The 17,880-nt window shown below is 43.8% G+C and overlaps 1 protein-coding gene across 1 annotated transcript in view; it reads left to right on the top strand.

The window, feature by feature from the left end:
• WDR49 (WD repeat domain 49) overlaps window positions 1-17,880 on the top strand; it is a 676,266-nt gene that overhangs the window by 427,320 nt on the left and 231,066 nt on the right. Inside the window, exon 9 of the mRNA XM_078668100.1 lies at window positions 15,941-16,105. Within this exon, the coding sequence (XP_078524226.1) occupies window positions 15,941-16,105 (165 nt within the window). The remainder of the gene's footprint in view (window positions 1-15,940; window positions 16,106-17,880) is intronic.

Genomic DNA, 17,880 nt, shown 5'->3' with positions numbered 1-17,880 from the left:
GCAGCGTTTGTATGATTTTTCAGTGGAGGGGTTGATCTTCCAGGTGTGTTTAGCTCTATCCCTGCTGCTTTGTAAGAACTATTTATGTAAATTAATGTTATAGGAACAATCCAGTTGGCGCGGATGTATGGGATAATAATTTTTTGAATTATGTAACTCTAATACTAAATAGGAGGCTATCTGTATAGGACTAAACGGCAACCGCATAAGGTTGCCATTGCCGATCCACGGCAAGATGTGATGGGCCAATATGGCTGGTAGAAATGGTCTTAAGCACAATGATTTCTGTGGAATATAATATACATATTATGTCTAAAGTGTTTATAACGAACAAAGTAACGTTCTAAGATGGCGCCCACGATTTCAAGGGTCGCGAATAGTCCTGTCTTTGTTTCCATGATTAGGAGTTACAAATGACGCTCCGTTGCATGTGCACGGGTTGACACAGAGGAAGGGAATCACCGAAACGCGTCTGTTTTTGTTGCTAGTGGAATAAAGAACACTGCGCACTGCAAGCATCCCGTGAGTGCTGTCATTTTTCTCCCTGTAATGGGGAAATCTTGAGCAGAGATATATATATATATATATATATATATATATATTTTACCCCAGTGCTGCCCCCTCATGTCGGATTGGCAGCCGCTGCTGCTGTGTGACTTTCAAGTCACCATATATATAGCTTGATTAAGAGCATGGTGGTAAAATATAATCCTCTGCAAAGATGTGGTAAAGTAATTTCCTTCATGTGAGTCATTTAAGTATTAAATCTCTTTATTGACATATTAGTACGCATGTATAAACAGCACATGACCATATGGCCCCATACTCTCGTTACACTGTAAAATAGGGAGCTCAGACAATAGAACAAACAGAGCCATTTCATGCTATAAAGCCAATTCCAAGACTGGGCACACTGTAGCTGCGAACAATCTTTGTCAAAAACAAAGAAAACCAAGAACAACCAAAATCCCCCACACCCACCCCAACCCTCCACCTTTCTCCGAACACCCATGTTCCAAGTCCACTACCCTCCTCCATCAAGAGCAGCATCTCACTAACCCGTATCCTACTGGTCCACATTTGACAGACGCAGCAAGCGCAAATAGCGAGGGCATGTGACCTCTCGGAACTCTGAGGCCAGCAGGGACAAGAAAGGCTGCCAGAGTTCAGAGTATTTAGCACCCTCCCCTGCTAATGTCAAAGACAGCTTTCCCTTGCCTAACACATGCCACAGGCGATGGAACCAGCCCTGAAACGTGGGGGTATGTGTGGTGCGCCAGTGTGACAAAATATTCTGAATAGCAGAACCCAGAGCAAGAGCTATTAAGCGCCCCCCACAGGAGCGTAACGGATATGTGATGGGATTCGGGAGCCGTAGCAAGATATAGGCGGGAAACCATGGGATCTCTGTGTCGAAGTGTGTATCAACCTCGTCCAGGACTTGCTTCCAGTACCCCTGAAGCTGAACACAATCCCAAAGCAGGTGGACTAGTGTGCCCGTCTCCCGAAACCCACGCCAACATGTCGCTTCCCTAGAATGGTCAATCTCATGTAACCTCTCCAGCGTGTAGTACCAATATGTTGCGACTTTAGTAAGGGTGTCTGTCAGACTCATATGGTATGCGGAGTGCCAAGCCCTGTAGTAGATACCCTCCCAGTCTTTGTGGCTGAGCGTTCGACCCAACTCTCTCTCCCGCGCCTTCCCTGAATTATATATGTGCGAATACTTGGCTTGTAACATTTGGTATAGGTCCGAAATGAGCTTTTTATCAGTTTTCCGTGTAATTAACCAATATTCATATGGCCACAAATGTCTATCGGCCGCAGAGCGTACCTGGCCGTTGAGCGCCCAGTGTGGCGCTTGGAGATATCTGAGTCTCTCCGACTCTGGCAGGTCATATGCCTGTCGAAAAGGCTCGAACATTAATACCCCTCCCTCTGCGTACAAATGATACAAAGACCTACATCCCGCCGGTCGCCATTTTGTGAAAGCCACAGTGTCTTGCCCCGGGCCAAAATCCGGATTATCCACCAAGGGAGTGAGGGGTGATGGAAAGGAGGTGAGCTTGTGTTTGACATTAGTGCCATCCCACACTTCCATAGGGACCCTGGTAATGTGCGAGGCATACAGGTTAGGGGGCCTATGCTGCCAACGAAGGAAGGGGACCTCTTGAAGAGGGCGACCCGCGACCGCTTGGTCTTGATAAAGCCAAAGTTTCTCGGACTCCCATCTGCTCCATTCAACAAGAAAGCACAGCTGAGCCGCTTGGAAATAAAAAAGCAAGTCTGGGAAGCGGAGACCCCCTTTCTCGGGGGGAAGTGTCGCAAGTCTGAGCTTCATCCGTGGGTTTTTACCATTCCATATAAACTGAGCCAGTTCTGACTGAGTCTGACGGATCCAGTCTACAGGTGGCCGCAGCGGAATGGAGCGAAATAAATAAAGAATCTGGGGAAGGATCGTCATCTTTACCGCTTCCACCTTTCCCAGCCAGGACAAGGGGAAATGCCTCCATCTGCCCAGCTTGCACCTGATTTTCTGGCTTGCCCGCGAATAATTAATGCAAACCGTATCATGAAGTGTAGGCGCCAGCTGAATCCCCAAGTACGGGATTGCTTCAGACGGCCAGTGAAAGGGAAAAGACTCCTGCAAAAATTCCCACATGTGCCCGTTCAAAGAGAGGTCCAGGGCTACAGACTTACTCATGTTGACCTTAAAGCCCGCCGTTTGTGCAAACGCGTCGAGGGTGTCAAGACACGCCGGCAGCGACTCTCTGGGGTGGGACAAGAAGAGTAGCACATTGTCTGCATATAGACTTATGGTGTGTATGTAGGCGCCAAATTTGATCCCCTGCACCTTTGGGTTAAGCCTCAACTTCTGCGCAAACGGCTCCATATAAAAAGCAAAGAGAAGGGGCGACAAGGGGCACCCCTGTCTTGTTCCCCGCTCGATAGCAAACTGAGGGGAGGTACAACCATTGACTTGGACCATCGCAGTTGGAAACTTACAGCAGTTCATGACAAATGTGCAAAACTTTTACCCCAATCCCCCCTTCACCGGAACCCGCTCCAGGTATGGCCAGTTGATCCGATCGAAAGCCTTTTCAGCATCAATCGCCAACATCATAAATTCTCCAGGCATACGTGTGGGTTTCTCTATCAAGTGCAGAGCCCTCTTGGTGTTGTCAGCGGTCTGACATTCTGAGATAAACCAAGCCTGATCTGGATCAATCAGGCCACTCATAAGGGGCGCAAGCCGTGCCGCTAGAATGCCTGTGTAAAGCTTAAGGTCAACATTAAGAAGGGAAATGGGGCGGTATGCCTCACACTGCGAGGTGTCTTTCCCTGGTTTGGGGATAACGGAAATAGTAGCATCTAGCAGGTCTCCAGGGATCGCGCCCTGTGTCAAAAATGAATTGAAGAGGGCCGTCAGAAGGGAGGGCTACTTGAGAGCAGAACGTCTTATAAAAGCGGGCAGGAAAGCCGTCTGGCCCAGGTGCCTTTGCTAACTTAAGATGCGAGATAGCCGTAGTAACCTATTCTGGCCGAATGTCACAATCTAAGAGATCCGCCTGCTCTTTCGTGAGGGCGGGGAGAGGGACAGATGCAAGAAAGGACTCTCCCGCAGATGACTCAATGGAGGACCCGGCATAAAGGGAGGCATAAAAATCTCTAAAGGCAGCGGCTATATCGGCACCTCCGTAACCCACCCACCTCCCTGTGGGAAAATCTCCTGTACTGCCTGTCGCTGCCTTACCTCGCACAATGTGTTGCCCAATAGGTGCCCGCACCTGTCCCCGCCAGTATAATACGTATGTTTCAGCCTCAAAGCAGCATACTCCGCCCGGGCCCGGTCTAACGCTGCCAACTGGTGTCGCATGGGCTTAAGTTGCTTCCAAACCCTGGGAGCCCCCGTTCGCTGGTGTATTTGTTCCAGTTCCCTCATCTGCTGAGTAAGCTCCTCCCTTTTACGTGCGCGTTCCGCGATGTCTGCTGCCGAAATCGCAATGAATTCACCCAGCAGCACTGCCTTTAACGCTGCCCATTGCGTCGCCAGTGTGGTGTCCGTATTGCTATTATGTTCACGATAGTCTGCAATAACCCCCTTGAGTCTCACAACCACCTCCTTGCGATGCAACAGCGCTTCCCGCAACCTTCAGCTGCGCGTCACAAGCGAAACCGGCGGGAGGGAAAACACAACAGTCACTGGCACGTGATCCGAGAGAGAAGCAGTAAATATATCTACACCCATTGTGAGTGCCTGAAGTGATGTGGAGGCCAATAAGTAATCTAAACGTGCGTATGTCTTGTGTGCATTAGAATAATATGTGTACTCCCTCTCCCCAGGGTGAAAACTACGGCAGACATCTACCAGGCCTACCTCCAGCAACCGGGCCAATCCATCTGTGGAGAGAGCTCCTGACTGAGAGGTGCGCTGACATGACCTATCTAGGGTGTTGTCAAACACAAGGTTAAGGTCCCCGCCCAGCAGGACATGGCGGTCTGTCGTGTTGGAAGCCTCACTAAGTGCAAGATGACAAAACTTCTCCTGACCCTCATTGGGAGCGTAGACAGAGCCTATAGTAAATACTGCAGAACCTATAGGTCAGCAGCCTCCCCCTTATATCGGCACCCCTTCTGCAAAACCCTGCCCCTAAATCGCTGGTCCACCAAGAACGCAACACCTGCAGTTTTTGTGGCGGCTGAGGAAAAAAAATTGTAATGGGAAACAACAAGACCGGAGTCGATGACAATCCCTCTGTAGTAAATGCGCCTCCTGTAGGAGGTAAATATCGGCATGCGAGTGCTCCAATAACGAGAGGATTGCCTTGCGCTTCACTGGGTTATTAAGTCCCCTGACATTTAACGTCAGGACTCTAAGTCCAGTGTCAGGCATTACGCACCAGGTACGCGGTTGTGCCCATGAAATACAGCTAACTGCAACTGGAATGAATGTGGTGGACCGCACACCTCACACCTCACACCTCAAAGTTTAGTATGGACAGTACTCTGGAACCTCCCCATGGAGCTCCGTGGACTTGGAACAAACCAACCCCCCTCCCGACTACCCTACCCCAACAAAAGCCCCAAGAAAAAACAGGCCAAACAAGTTCAAATTGTCCTTCATCCTCAGATGACTGGTAAAGTGTTATAGTGGGGTAATCCATGAAACACACAACAGCTCCCCCTCCCACCGACGACCCCTGAAATGAGAGAATAAAAAATTAAACCAGCACGTATAGGCAATATCCATAAATCAGCCAGTCTGGAGAGGATTGGTGTCCAAGGCGGCCGAATCAACCGCAGCTCTCTGGCCCTCTGCAATCACGGCCGGGTCGGGGGCTTCCTCACCCTCCGGCGCCACCTCTGCATATGCCACTGGGGCCTGGAATCATCCGCGTCAGCCACCTGACTCGCCGTCTCCTGTTCCTCCGCAAGTGTATCAATGCCCAACAGTCGGCAGGCCTCCGAGACTGAACGTAGCTGGTACATTTTGTTCTCCAATTTAAAGACCAGGCGGAATGGGTGGCCCCAGCTGTAGGCAATTTTCTGCTGCTGTAAATGGGCCATAACAGGCTTAAAAAGTCTGCGCTTCTGCAAAGTGAGCGCTGAGGGGTTTTGATAAAGAACCGGTAACTGTCCCTGAAATGTCAATGGCTGCATCTGCCTGGCCCTCTGTAGGATCTCTTCCTTCGTGCAAAAGTCATGTACACAGACCAGAATGTCAGGAGGGGGTGCCGAAGTGGCTCGCAAGGCCCCAGCGCCGTGAGCCCTATCTAGACGCAGTTCCGAGTCCAACGGGCACCCCAAGATATGGTTGAAGAGTTCCCTCGCATAGCGAAACAGGTCTTTTGTTTCCTCGCTGGGTGGCACATTGCAAATCCGTATATTATGCCGCCGGGAGCGGTTATCCAAATCTTCCAGATGCGTCTGGAGATCAACCTGCTGATCGTGGAGTTGTACAATTTCTTGTTGCAGAGCCGTGAGTTCGGTAACAGTATTATCGCCTTTTGTTTCAAGCTCTGCAACCCTTTCTCCAATACCGTCCACGTCCTTGCGAACCTCCCTAATTTCACTAGTAAATTCCTTCTTCAGGGTGTGAATATCGTCTCTCAGGGACGTGAATAAGTACTCCAAAATTCCTTGGTAATAGGCTCCCAGCCGGGCACGAACTCCGACGATGCCTGTTTTGCGGCCGATGCCATGGGGTCCCGCTGCTGGCTCTCCTGGACCTTGGCAAATAGATCCTTCACTGTTTTATCTCTGTGCCCCCTGGAAGTGGACATCGCCCACCCCCGACACCACCGCTCTTCTCAGACCAGGCCTGTATCCAACGTTCACCCAGCAGATAGATCCACCAACTATAACTGGTGCTAGTCCTCTAGGCCCCCGTCTCGCTCACGGCCTACCATTGCAGAGGTGCCAGGCCGATTCACCCACCTCGCTCTTGCAGTGCCGGGACCTCCAATACTCTCTCTTTTAGTAATTCTCCAGCCACAGCGTTATCCGGGCAGTTACTATGGCCCCACCCGATATCATCAGGTCCGCTCCTCTCAGGGGGTGCCACCCTGGCCACGGCAACTCCAGCAGTCACTACTGGCCCTCACAACAGTGCCGATTCCATTGCACTCACGCTCAGTATGCCTGCTGCACTGTGCCTCAGCTCCAAGGAGTGCCCTATCTTCAGTGGGGCATGCCTTTGTCCTCTACCCCACTCTTACTCCCAGTCACAGGGCCCCCAGCCACAAATACAGCACGGTCACCTGGGGGTGCACAGCTCAGATAGGGGCCCCCACCGTCTTCTGCCACTCACTTGCTTCCAGTCATAGGGCTGTCACACTCGGGCACAGCATGATCTCCAGGGGGTGTGCAGTCCAGATCGTGGTTCGCTAGGCTCGCCGATGCCACGCGCAGTAGGCGCCCCAGCCGAGTCCACACCAAGGGTCTCTCGCGCCACCGCCCACAAACCAGCTCTCAGCCCGGGCCCGCCGTCGGCTGGCCGCAGCCGAACTCTCTCCTTCTGTGGCGGGATCCGCTACCCCCACGCTTCGCCTCTGCAGCACCCCCAGGCCAGTCCGCGCCGCCACACTTGGATGTAGGGTACCTGGAATCCGCTGCTTCCTGCGATGCTCCACACGCTGCTCCCTTGCCGGTGAACTCAGCCAGAGCCGCCACCGTCCCGGGGCCGACCTCCGGTACACATCGCCGACAGGACACTGCTGCCGTCCCCGGCGGGCCCCCTTTCAACCACTGCTACAGAGCCTTACCGGCCATCGCTGAACTTTGGTGCCAGAGGCCACGAGCAGAGGCAGTCTCAAAATGGCATCCCCGCCACCACCCAGGTCAGCTCGCGCGGTCCGATCAGCCTCCCTCGGTCGGCAGTGATCCTCCGATGATTAAAATGGACTCCGGCCACCAACGAACGCCTCCCTGGCCGTCGACTGCGTTGTCGCTGCTATCACCAATCCGGGACCCTGGCCAGGCCACACCGCCTCTCCGGGCCTCCGTATCCTGGCCGCCAACCAAGCTCCCTCAGATCCGGGCCGCAAGGCCAGTTCCCAGCGACCCCCTCTGGCACCAACGAATGCTCCGGGGCCCCCTCCTCTCCAAGCGCCCCCTTCGCTGTTGCTGCTGGATGCTGTAACGGCCCATGGGCCGGTGCTGTGTGGGCCGTTGGCGGGAGCTCCGGAGCTTTCCGTCAGCTCACGCCGCCATCTTGGCCACGCCCCCCATGTGAGTCATTTTATACTTCACTATCCTCATCTAAAGCAAGCTGTTAAATTCCAATTAAAGGATTTTATGTAACATTATGTATCTCCTAATACGGGAATACATAGGGGTTCATTACAAGTTGCCTATTATTTCCCAACAAAATAGCTCAACTGGTACCTACCTACATTGTTACTAAGCCAATATTAGCATATCATTCTGGGCCCTGCCTATTGGTATGAAGAAACCCTGGTAACCCCACATTTTCTCTAATTCTAAGGTATGGAAACAGGGACTATGCATTTTTTAACACAAATATTTTGCCCGATTTTACCTGGTGAAAATCACCCTGGCAAAAAACAGGGGGTGTAGCATTAACAACAAATATCAAAATCATAATGTAGGTGTCAAATCCTCTTTCTACACAAATTGTGATTATCGCCTAGGTCAGTGCTTCTTAACCTTTTGACCTCTGTTGACCCCCACATGGAATCATTATTGGACTCCAGGGAACACCCTGATTCATTATTGGATTCTGGGGACCCCCACTGAGTCATTACTAGAGGCCAGGGACCCCTGCCTAAGCATTTTGCAACAATCTGAACCATAAAAATCTACACAAAAATTACAGAAACAAGCACACATCAACCAAATACACAATGATGAAATGATTTATTTAATTCACAAACAAATATAAAATAATCAACATTTTAATTGTATTAGAAAGGTTGATAGTTTCTAAAATCAATTAAGGCCCCTCATCGTCCATACTGTATTGTTTTTGATTCACTTCCATTGCTCCCACAAATCTATCTGTGGATACTAACTTATTTTTTAGTCTGTCATTTCAAATGTACATTTTGATTTTTTAACTCATATTCTAAGCAGTAGCTGAACCCCTGAGTAGGCATCGCAAACCCCCAGGGATCACCGGACTAGAGGATTAGAACCATTGCCTAGGTGGAAAGAGGCCTTCATTTCTGAAAAAACTTACAATGAAAGGAAAACATAAGCACAATTATTGGAAGATCCGGGGGGTTGAGAATGTCCCATCCATAACCTAAAAGATGTTGTTTGACGTTTGAGGGTGCCCCTCTGCCTTATGAGTGAAAGGAGCAATGGTGATAAACATATTAATTAGAAAAAAAAGCATGTTAAGACGCGCGAGCGCGCAAATCAAAATGGCCGCCACCAGGTGAGCTCCGCCGCGTTTTAGCTCGTTTTTGCATTTTAAACGACAAATCACTGTCAGAATTTGGTGCCAAATGAGGTTGGTGTAATAAATAAGTGGTTACCTGCAATGTGAGGAGATTTCAGGCTCTTCTGTATGCGGAAAGTGACGTTGTCAGCACTCTGGTTCCTGCTCCAAGCACTGCATCAAGGTACTGCCTGGATTGTCTGTCAGGGGGGCGGAGTATACCTCAGGAAAGGGCCTGGCTTGGGCCTAGCCACACCCACAGTACAGTTTAGCTGCTGCACCAGTCATTTTGTGGATTGCTTCATTTCTTTTACTATATTTACTCAGAAATTCTTCATCCAGATTCAAATGTAATTATTTTTTCACAAACATGGAAAATAAATGTTCTCTCAACAATAAAAGGAGACAGCAGGTTTCACCTCCTCCATTAAAATCAAAAGTGGTAGAGTCATCTGAACCTTCACTATCTTTAATTTTGGAAGAAATTCAGGCACTTCGTGCCAATACAGACACTTTTGCAACAGAAATTAAAAATGTGCGAAAAGAAATGGCATGTTTATCAATGAAAATTTCTGATAATTCAATTAAAATACAAGATAATAAAGTAAAAGTGGATGCTTTTAACCCACTTGTGGCGAAAATATCTCCTATGTGCTCACATCTTTTGGAAATGGAAAATCCCAATAGGCAATACAACCTTCGCATATTTAATTTACCAGAAGAGGTTGAGGGAACTAACTGTCGATTATACTTGGGGTACCTAATTCCTGGTCTTTTAAATCTCAAATTCCCAGACAAATGTGAAATTGATATAGCTCACAAAATTCCTTCCCATCGTAACCCTCAACATACCAAGCCTAGACAAACAATATTTAAAGTGTTTCATCATCATCAGTTGGTTCTGATCAGAAAAGCAGCAAGAGAAATTCCCTCACTGATGGTTAATGGCAATCAAATCTTTATTCATCAGGATTTTGCTAAATAAACTGTTGCAATACGCAAGGAATTTACTGACCTTTGCCCTCAACTAAGAAGTCTTGGATACAAATACGGCCTTTTTGACCCTTTAACAATGCACATATGGAAAGATTCCTTCTAAAAATCCTTTCAACGGCCTGAAGAACTGCAACATTTTCTTTATCAACAACTTCAGCACTCAATGGACACTCATGACCCTACTACTTTTTTCCAGTGTGTTTTTTGCTGACATACTTTTGATTAATTCATCATATTTCGGGCTCCAACGGTTACGGTCATGCTTGTAAGCGTGTGTGTGTTTCAATGTTCATATTTATATATTTTGTTTGTGTCTTTTTCTATATTTTACTTTCTCCTTTCCCTTTTGCATGATATGGAGCTACTCTCTTTTTATCATAAGTGCATTTTTCTTACTATCCTCTTCTTAATCTTTTTTCTCCTTTTCTTCTACTATGGCTAGTATTAAAGTAGTTTCATTAAATGTTAAAGGTTTACGCCATCCAGTTAAACGTACTAACATTTTAGATTATTTAGGTCATTGCTAAGCTGATTTTTGTTTTTTACAGGAAACTCATGTAGAAGATAAAATCCTAGATTATCTGAAGAAAAAATGGGTTGACAGTATTGTTTCTTCTCCTGCTAATGGCAAGAAAAATGGTGTAGCTATATTTTTTGCAAAAAAAGTCACATTGCCAAATTTTGAGTAAAATTACAGATACAGATGGGAGATATTTAATTGTTAAAGTTAAAGTTCATGATTCTATCATAATTTTATTAAATGTTTACGGTCCTACTGCGGATGATCCTGCTTTTTGTAATAATCTTTCAACTGAGGTGCTGAAAATTGGTAACGTCCCTTTAATTGTTGCAGGTGATTTTAATGTTTTATCTGATCCGTTATTAGACAGACTATCTCGTACTAAATTCCATTCTCCGAAGGTTTATTTTGCTTTTAAATCATTTCTTCAAACCACCAAGTTAGTTGATATCTGGCGTCTCCATTTGCCTACAGAAAAAATGTTTACTTTCTTTTCAAACCCACACAATTACGATTCTAGAATTGATTATATATTAGTCACAAGACAGCTTATTTATTCTATCAATACTCCTACGATTGGTATTATTGATGTTTCTGATCATGCTATGATTTCTTGTATGTTAAATCTAAATTCAACTTTTACTAAACAATCTAGATGGAGAATGATTTCTGATATAGCTCTCAATGAACATAATAAGCCAAAACTTTTATCCGCCATTCACGATTATTTTCAACTGAATCCCGAAGGTTCTACTTATATGGTTAATAGATGGGATGCTTTTAAAGCCTATATTAGAGGGGTTACTAGTTCTATTATGGCCCACGAAAATAAGACCTTTAATGCAAATATTAATCGATTAGAAAAACAAATAGCAAAGTATGAACGTCTTTTTATTACGGCTAATGATCCACAATATAGAGATAAGCTACAAAAACTCCGCTACGATTTTAAAACAATCCTAAGTAAGAGAGCTGGTATTCAGATCTCTAAGGCCAAAGCCAAATGTAGTTTCAATGCAAATAGATCAGGAAAACCTTTAGCAAATTATCTACGTATTAAAAAAGATAAAACTCAAATCGCTTCTATTCACGGCCCCAATGGTAAAATTGCTCTATCTCATAAAGATATTGTTAATTAATTTTTAGATTTTTACTCTAAGTTATATAATAAACCTGATTTTAATGATGATTCTTTGGTAGATTCTTTTCTATCCTCATGTGGTTTACCTAAGATTTCTCAATCAGATAAAATTGGACTTGACTTACCCATTACTAAGGAAGACATTTTATCTGCTATAAAATCTCTCAAAAAAATAAATCTCCGGGTCCTGATTCTATACCAGCAGAGTTTTATAAAGAATTTCAGTCCTAACTTTTTCCATTATTACTTTAACTTTTTACAACGTTTAGCTCATCAAGAATTACGTCTGGTTCTTTTACTGAGGCCTTAATTATTTTACTCCCTAAACCAGACAAAGACCCTACTCTTGTTTCTAATTATCACCCTATTTCTTTAATTATTCAAGATTGTAAATTATATGCTAAAATATTGGCTGCACGATTATCCCCTGTATTAGACTCTATCATACATCCAGAGCAATCTGGGTTATAAAAAATATATGTTCTGCTAATAATACAAGAACTTTATTACATGTCATTGAACAAGGTCATAATTTGACTGTGCCTTCAGGAATTATGGCTTTGGATGCTGAAAAAGCCTTTGATAAACTTCACTGGCAATTTTTATTCCATACATTATCATCATTTAATTTTGGTGACACTTTTATCCGCATCATTTCAGCTTTATATTTTGCTCCTACTGCTCGTTTATTTATTAATGGCCATGTTTCAAATCAATTCTCCCTTTTTAGAGGTACACATCAGAGGTGTCCCCTTTCTCCACTATTGTTTTTAATCGGTATTGAACCCTTTCTTACCACTATAAGAAAATGTGATAATATTAAAGGAATCAATGTCAAGGATGGTAATATTAAAACCTTAGCGTATGCCGATGAACTACTTTTATTTATCAGTGACCAATTGTCCTCATTTCCTTCCCTAATAGAAATAATAACAAAATATTCTATGGTTTCTGGGTACAAATTAATCACTAACAAAACAGAATTTTTTCCTTTAAACATTTATTGCACTCTTGATATAATTCCCATGTATGCAATTATTTGGCAAAAGAATAAATTAAAATATCTTGGTATTTTATTCTCTTCTTCTATAAAATCATCAATGACCTTAAACAGTAATTTTGTTTTAGATTATATTAAAGATAAAACGTCTCAATGGTCTTAGTTGCATCTTTCTTGGTGGGGTAGAATGGAATCTATTAAAATGAATATTGCTCCTAAAATCTTTTATACCCTTGCCATGATTCCCACTCATTTTCCACTAAACTTTTATAAAGATGTTGATAAACTTCTTTCCAAATTTGTTTGGTATAGCAAAGTACCTCGTATTAGTTATAAAAAAATAAAAATGTCTAAATGTAATGGTGGATTTGGTATCCCAGATTTCTTTCTTTATCATAAAGCTTTTATTTTAAAACAAAGTTCCATATGATTTAATCATTCCTTTTTACAAAATCCGACTACTTGGCTCCACATTGAAAAATCCATTGTAAAACCTTTTCAACTACCCACTCTGTTAACTATGTCGAACAAATCATAATTTTTTCATAAGTCTGTTATCCTCAAATCTACTAAAATGGTTTTTAACAATTTAGACTCAATTTTTAAATATCCCATCTGTAGTACTGGTGAATTATCTTTATGGTATAGTAATGTTATTAAATTGAACAGAAATATTAGTTTTTGGTTTCAACGGATTAAAGCTGGTATTTATTATCTTAAAGATGTTTATTCTCAGAACACTTTTATATTGTTTGAAGATCTACAAACAAAGTTTGGTCTATCTAATTCTGAATTTATAAAATACGATTATTTAAGTAATTACATTTTAGATTCTTTTTCGCATGCTATTCCATCTAAGGTTCAAGCTGATTTATCCATTTATATCCATACTGTATCAACGAATCCTCATGGTGTTTCTATTTTATATAGAAAATTATCTAATACTCTAGGAAGTAACATAAATGTGATTACAACGTTCTGGAATAATGAACTATCACTTTCATTGTCTATTGGTACATGGGAAATTATATAGCTTAATATTATATCTGGATGGTTACCTGTCTCTCTTTACCAAACTAATTCTTATATATTACTTGATTGTTTATGGACTCCAATACGTTTATTTCAAGCTAAGCTTCTTTAATCTGATACATGTTGGCATTGTAATATACACCCTGGTTCAGAAGTTTGGGATATTATTTAAAAGATACTAAATATTCATGAAGACATATCATATAAAATGTTAATATGCAAATCTGTTATTTTATCGCAGGATTTAAGCGATCTTGAATGCAAGCTCTTTAATTTCTTAATTTCAGCTGCGTTAAAATCCATTACCTTCTGTTGGGAAGATGTTTCAAAGATGTCAGTTCATGCTTGGTGGTCATGGGTTATTTTTACAAGAAGAGGTGCTCAGTTATCTTTGTCTGGGCTTAGTCATAATTCTAATTCTTACCACTCATTTTGGATTCCTGTGTATATTTATTTATCATCTTATTGATATTTTTATCATTTGTTCTCTTTTGTATTGTACTTATATTATATTAATTGATACGCTGTAGTAGCTCTGTTTATTACTCAAACAATGTTTTGATTGAATGTTTCCCTCCCCCTCCTCCCCCCTTTTTAGTTTTTCTAGGTATAAGATTAATTGCATATCTATTGGAATGAATATGCATTTATTATATTGTATGTACTATCCTAGATTTTTCAGCTTATTAATATTTTCTGTATGTCTATGTGTATTGTCCATTTAAAAATCTCAATAAAATACTTTGAACTCAAAAAAGGGAAAAAAACATGTTAATGGATGTCTCGCATAACTTTCCATGTCCTGCTCCATGGTTGCATCCGTTTATGGTAATCGGGGGAAAACACTTAATAGTCCTCTTTCTCACTTTCCTTGCCAAAAGATTGCAGCACTTTGAAACAAGTTAAACTACACTTTAATGCACTATGTTACAAATACAAAACTGGATTGAACCTCAAACAGACCATGCTGTAAAATAACTACATGGTGGTATTACCTTCCTTTCCAGAGTTTTTCAGAATTACTTGAATGTGCTGCACATTGCATCTTTATAGTGATTGGAACAAGTTTGGTACATACATGCCATGCTGCTGGGGCTGCAGGCCTCCCTACCCTCTGGAATGGAGCTGAAAAGAAAATGTACTTTTGATTACTTCTGATAAAATCCTATCTACCCTTGTGAAAGGGATAGAAAATCTATTTGGGCAGAAGCTTTCTTGCAGAGCAAGAGAGCTGCTGCATCAAGCGTTGTCAGAGCACACAATGGTCAGAAAGAATCCTGAGTCTTTTGTCCTTTTAACTGCATCAAGTCTCATGTGGCACATATGAATTCCCGATCATGGTGGAGTCCACTTGGAGAATCCCAGCATCAACTAGAGATGCTGTGCCATTGAGGCACACCACCACATCTCACCTGTGGATGTCTTTCTAAAATAGTCTGTGTCCATTTAAATGTGCCTGTGACATTAGGTGTGCTTTTGACCTGGTTAATACCTTCATGACAAAAAATGGTAAACGGTGGGCCTGATTCACAAATTAAATATATGTTTACAGCTGAAAATGCCTTTGTTTACGCCTCTTAGGTATTCAGGGACAATGAGAGACAAATGGTCTTATTCATGCTGTTTTCTTTGCCACCTTTGTGGCAAAAGCTGCATTTGTGAACCCCATGAAAGTGTGGGACATGGGTATAACAAGGCATAGTTTGTCTTGTGGGTTTGTCAGTGCTCACAAACACTTGAATTTGTGGACAGTCACAAATTCTGATCAATTTGGTCCTTCCCACTCTGGAAATAGTCGAAGGATTACACCTGCAAAAGAGAATAGATCATCTTCAAATTTAGAGGGGGTGCAATTTAAGGGATTTCTCCTTGGGGGTAATGATTTGGCAGTGGAAAATAAAAAATAAAAATAAAACATTGCAATTGTACATCAGGCAGTATTTTACCAGGGCAGACAATTTAGACTTTGTACAAATATGCCTTAAAGAAATGGTAGCAGGTAAACATGTCACATGACATCACTGGAATTAAAACTGGAAATCTGCTAGTAGTGTAGCTTTCCAAGCATACTACCAGCAGTGTTTGGGAATTCCAGAAGTAGTAAATATGCACATATTCGTAGGAGTAAAAATAAATGTACTAGTTGTTTTGTGAATCTGGACAGATATGGTCAAACGGGTGAGTTAGGTGAGTCATTTATGCTCATCCAATGGATGCAGTTGTTAAAATGGACACAAATACTGTTTGTGCCCATTGTTAGCACTTTCACTGAAGTCTTAATAACCCTATATTTGAAGGGGGCTAGCATACTCCGTTTAAAGTAAGGCTCAATCTTTTGTGTTCTAGGTCATCAGCTCTGACACAGGATCCACTGTAAATTTTTTCATGATTGACACTGGCCAAAAAGTGAAACAATTTACTGCTTGCCATGGCACAGCGGAAATCAGCACGATGGCACTGGACATAAGCGAGACTCGCCTTCTGACAGGGGGTACAGATGGGACAGTGAAGGTAAGCTGGGTTACTTCACAGGCCACTTATGACACCGGGCATGTTAATTTGTTCCTATCAAATATAATCCTAGGATACCTTTTGATACACATTTTGTGGGTTAAATATAGAGAATATCTTTTCCTTTCGTTGTCAGCATTTGGGCTATGTTACTGTCCTGTTAATATCTTAAATGCCGTATTTACGCAACTTTGTAGGATCTCAAATTATTCTTTCAGTGGCAGAAAGGCTGCATTCTTGCACCCTCACTGTTTATATCTGGTGGACTTAGAAGAAACCCCTTGCATTGGAAATACTCCCCCCCTTCCAAACTATTCTTCTGGATATGACCCCTTGTGGGCTCCAGAGAGCTTTAAGTGGTTTGCACAATTACTGCTTGTAAAATAACTTTATAATTAAAAATGACAAACCTAAAATAGTAGTCTTTGGCTGAAGGATAGTAAAAAAAAAATGCCACTGGCTCTTAGAAGGCATGTTGTTGGAACATGCAAATATCTACACATAGGGGCACATTAGGATGGCGGGAGTGGTAAGCGGGACCGCCCGCCTAAAGGGCGGGGGTCCCGAATTGAGGATTAGGATGCGCCCGCCACACAGGCGGGCGCATTCTGTATATTTACCATTGCGGCGGGCGGAGCTGAATCTCCGCCCGCCGCAATGGTAAAAATGCACCTTTTACATTTCAAAGCGCAACATGACAGGCACCGTGCGGTGCCTGCCATGTTGCACCTTGAAATGCGGGGGGGGTACCATAGGTACCCCCCATGTGCACCCCCCAAGCCATGGACTCCCAGGGGGCCCGCAACGGGCCCCCGCAGGGAGTCTTCGCATGCCGCCACGGAAATGCATTGTGCAAAGCCCATTGTGGTATGGCGGGCGGTGTCTAAAAGACACCGCCACCATGTTACACGTTTTCCGCCCCGGCCGCTAGGCGACCGGGGCGGAAAACAGGCCGTCCCTCCCGCCATCCAAATCTGGCGGGGGGAAATTGGGCTGATGATGTCAGGCGGATTTCCTCCGCCAGGCTGGCGGTAGCCACCGCCAGCCTGGCGGAGGAAATCCGCCCGACATCATAATGACCCCCATACTTTGGAGTATGATTGGAAGAGTGAGGAGTATCATGATTTTAACTTTTGTCATTCGAGTCTACTGCGTTAGCGCCCTATTTAATTCTTGGCAGGAGGCCCATTTCTCCACCACGCTGATGGAGTAAATTACTCCATCACCCAGACAGATGTGCTAACTTCTATATTTAGGAATGTTCGCTGGCCCAGCAGACATTTCTAGCATTGGCAGGAACTGCAGTCACAGTGGTTCCTATCAATGCATTGTAAGTTTGAAGGATTGCACTGTCAACATGACTGAGCTGTACGGCATACTTATAGTGGGTTTTTTTTAGTTTCAAAAAGACGATCTCAAAGTGGGATTATCTTTTTGAAAATATAAAAAAGCCCCCCCCTCGCCATGGGACTTTCCTCCCTTCGTGAAGGAGGCATTGAGCACTTTTCAATGCCCCTTACCACCAGGTTTTTCCTGGCAGTGACAGGCATTGAAAATCGTCTGTATGTCTAAATTAGGTGGACTGACAGGGCAAATCATCTGATGAAGCTTACGCCATCAAACCATTGGAGGGGTTTCACCATGGCAGAAACGGTGTTGGGTCCTCCGTCTTCAAACCTATGGTTCGCCCAAGTCTGAATCAGGCATCTGGACCATAACGTTGGCCGGGAGGAAACTTCTTCGTTGTTGTGACAGAGTTCTCTCTCCGCCTACAT

Source organism: Lissotriton helveticus, chromosome 11, assembly GCF_964261635.1.
Source record: "Lissotriton helveticus chromosome 11, aLisHel1.1, whole genome shotgun sequence".
In the NCBI taxonomy this organism is placed as follows: domain Eukaryota; kingdom Metazoa; phylum Chordata; class Amphibia; order Caudata; family Salamandridae; genus Lissotriton; species Lissotriton helveticus.
Note: the sequence above shows the minus strand (reverse complement) of the source record. Positions and strands in the feature narration are given on the sequence as shown.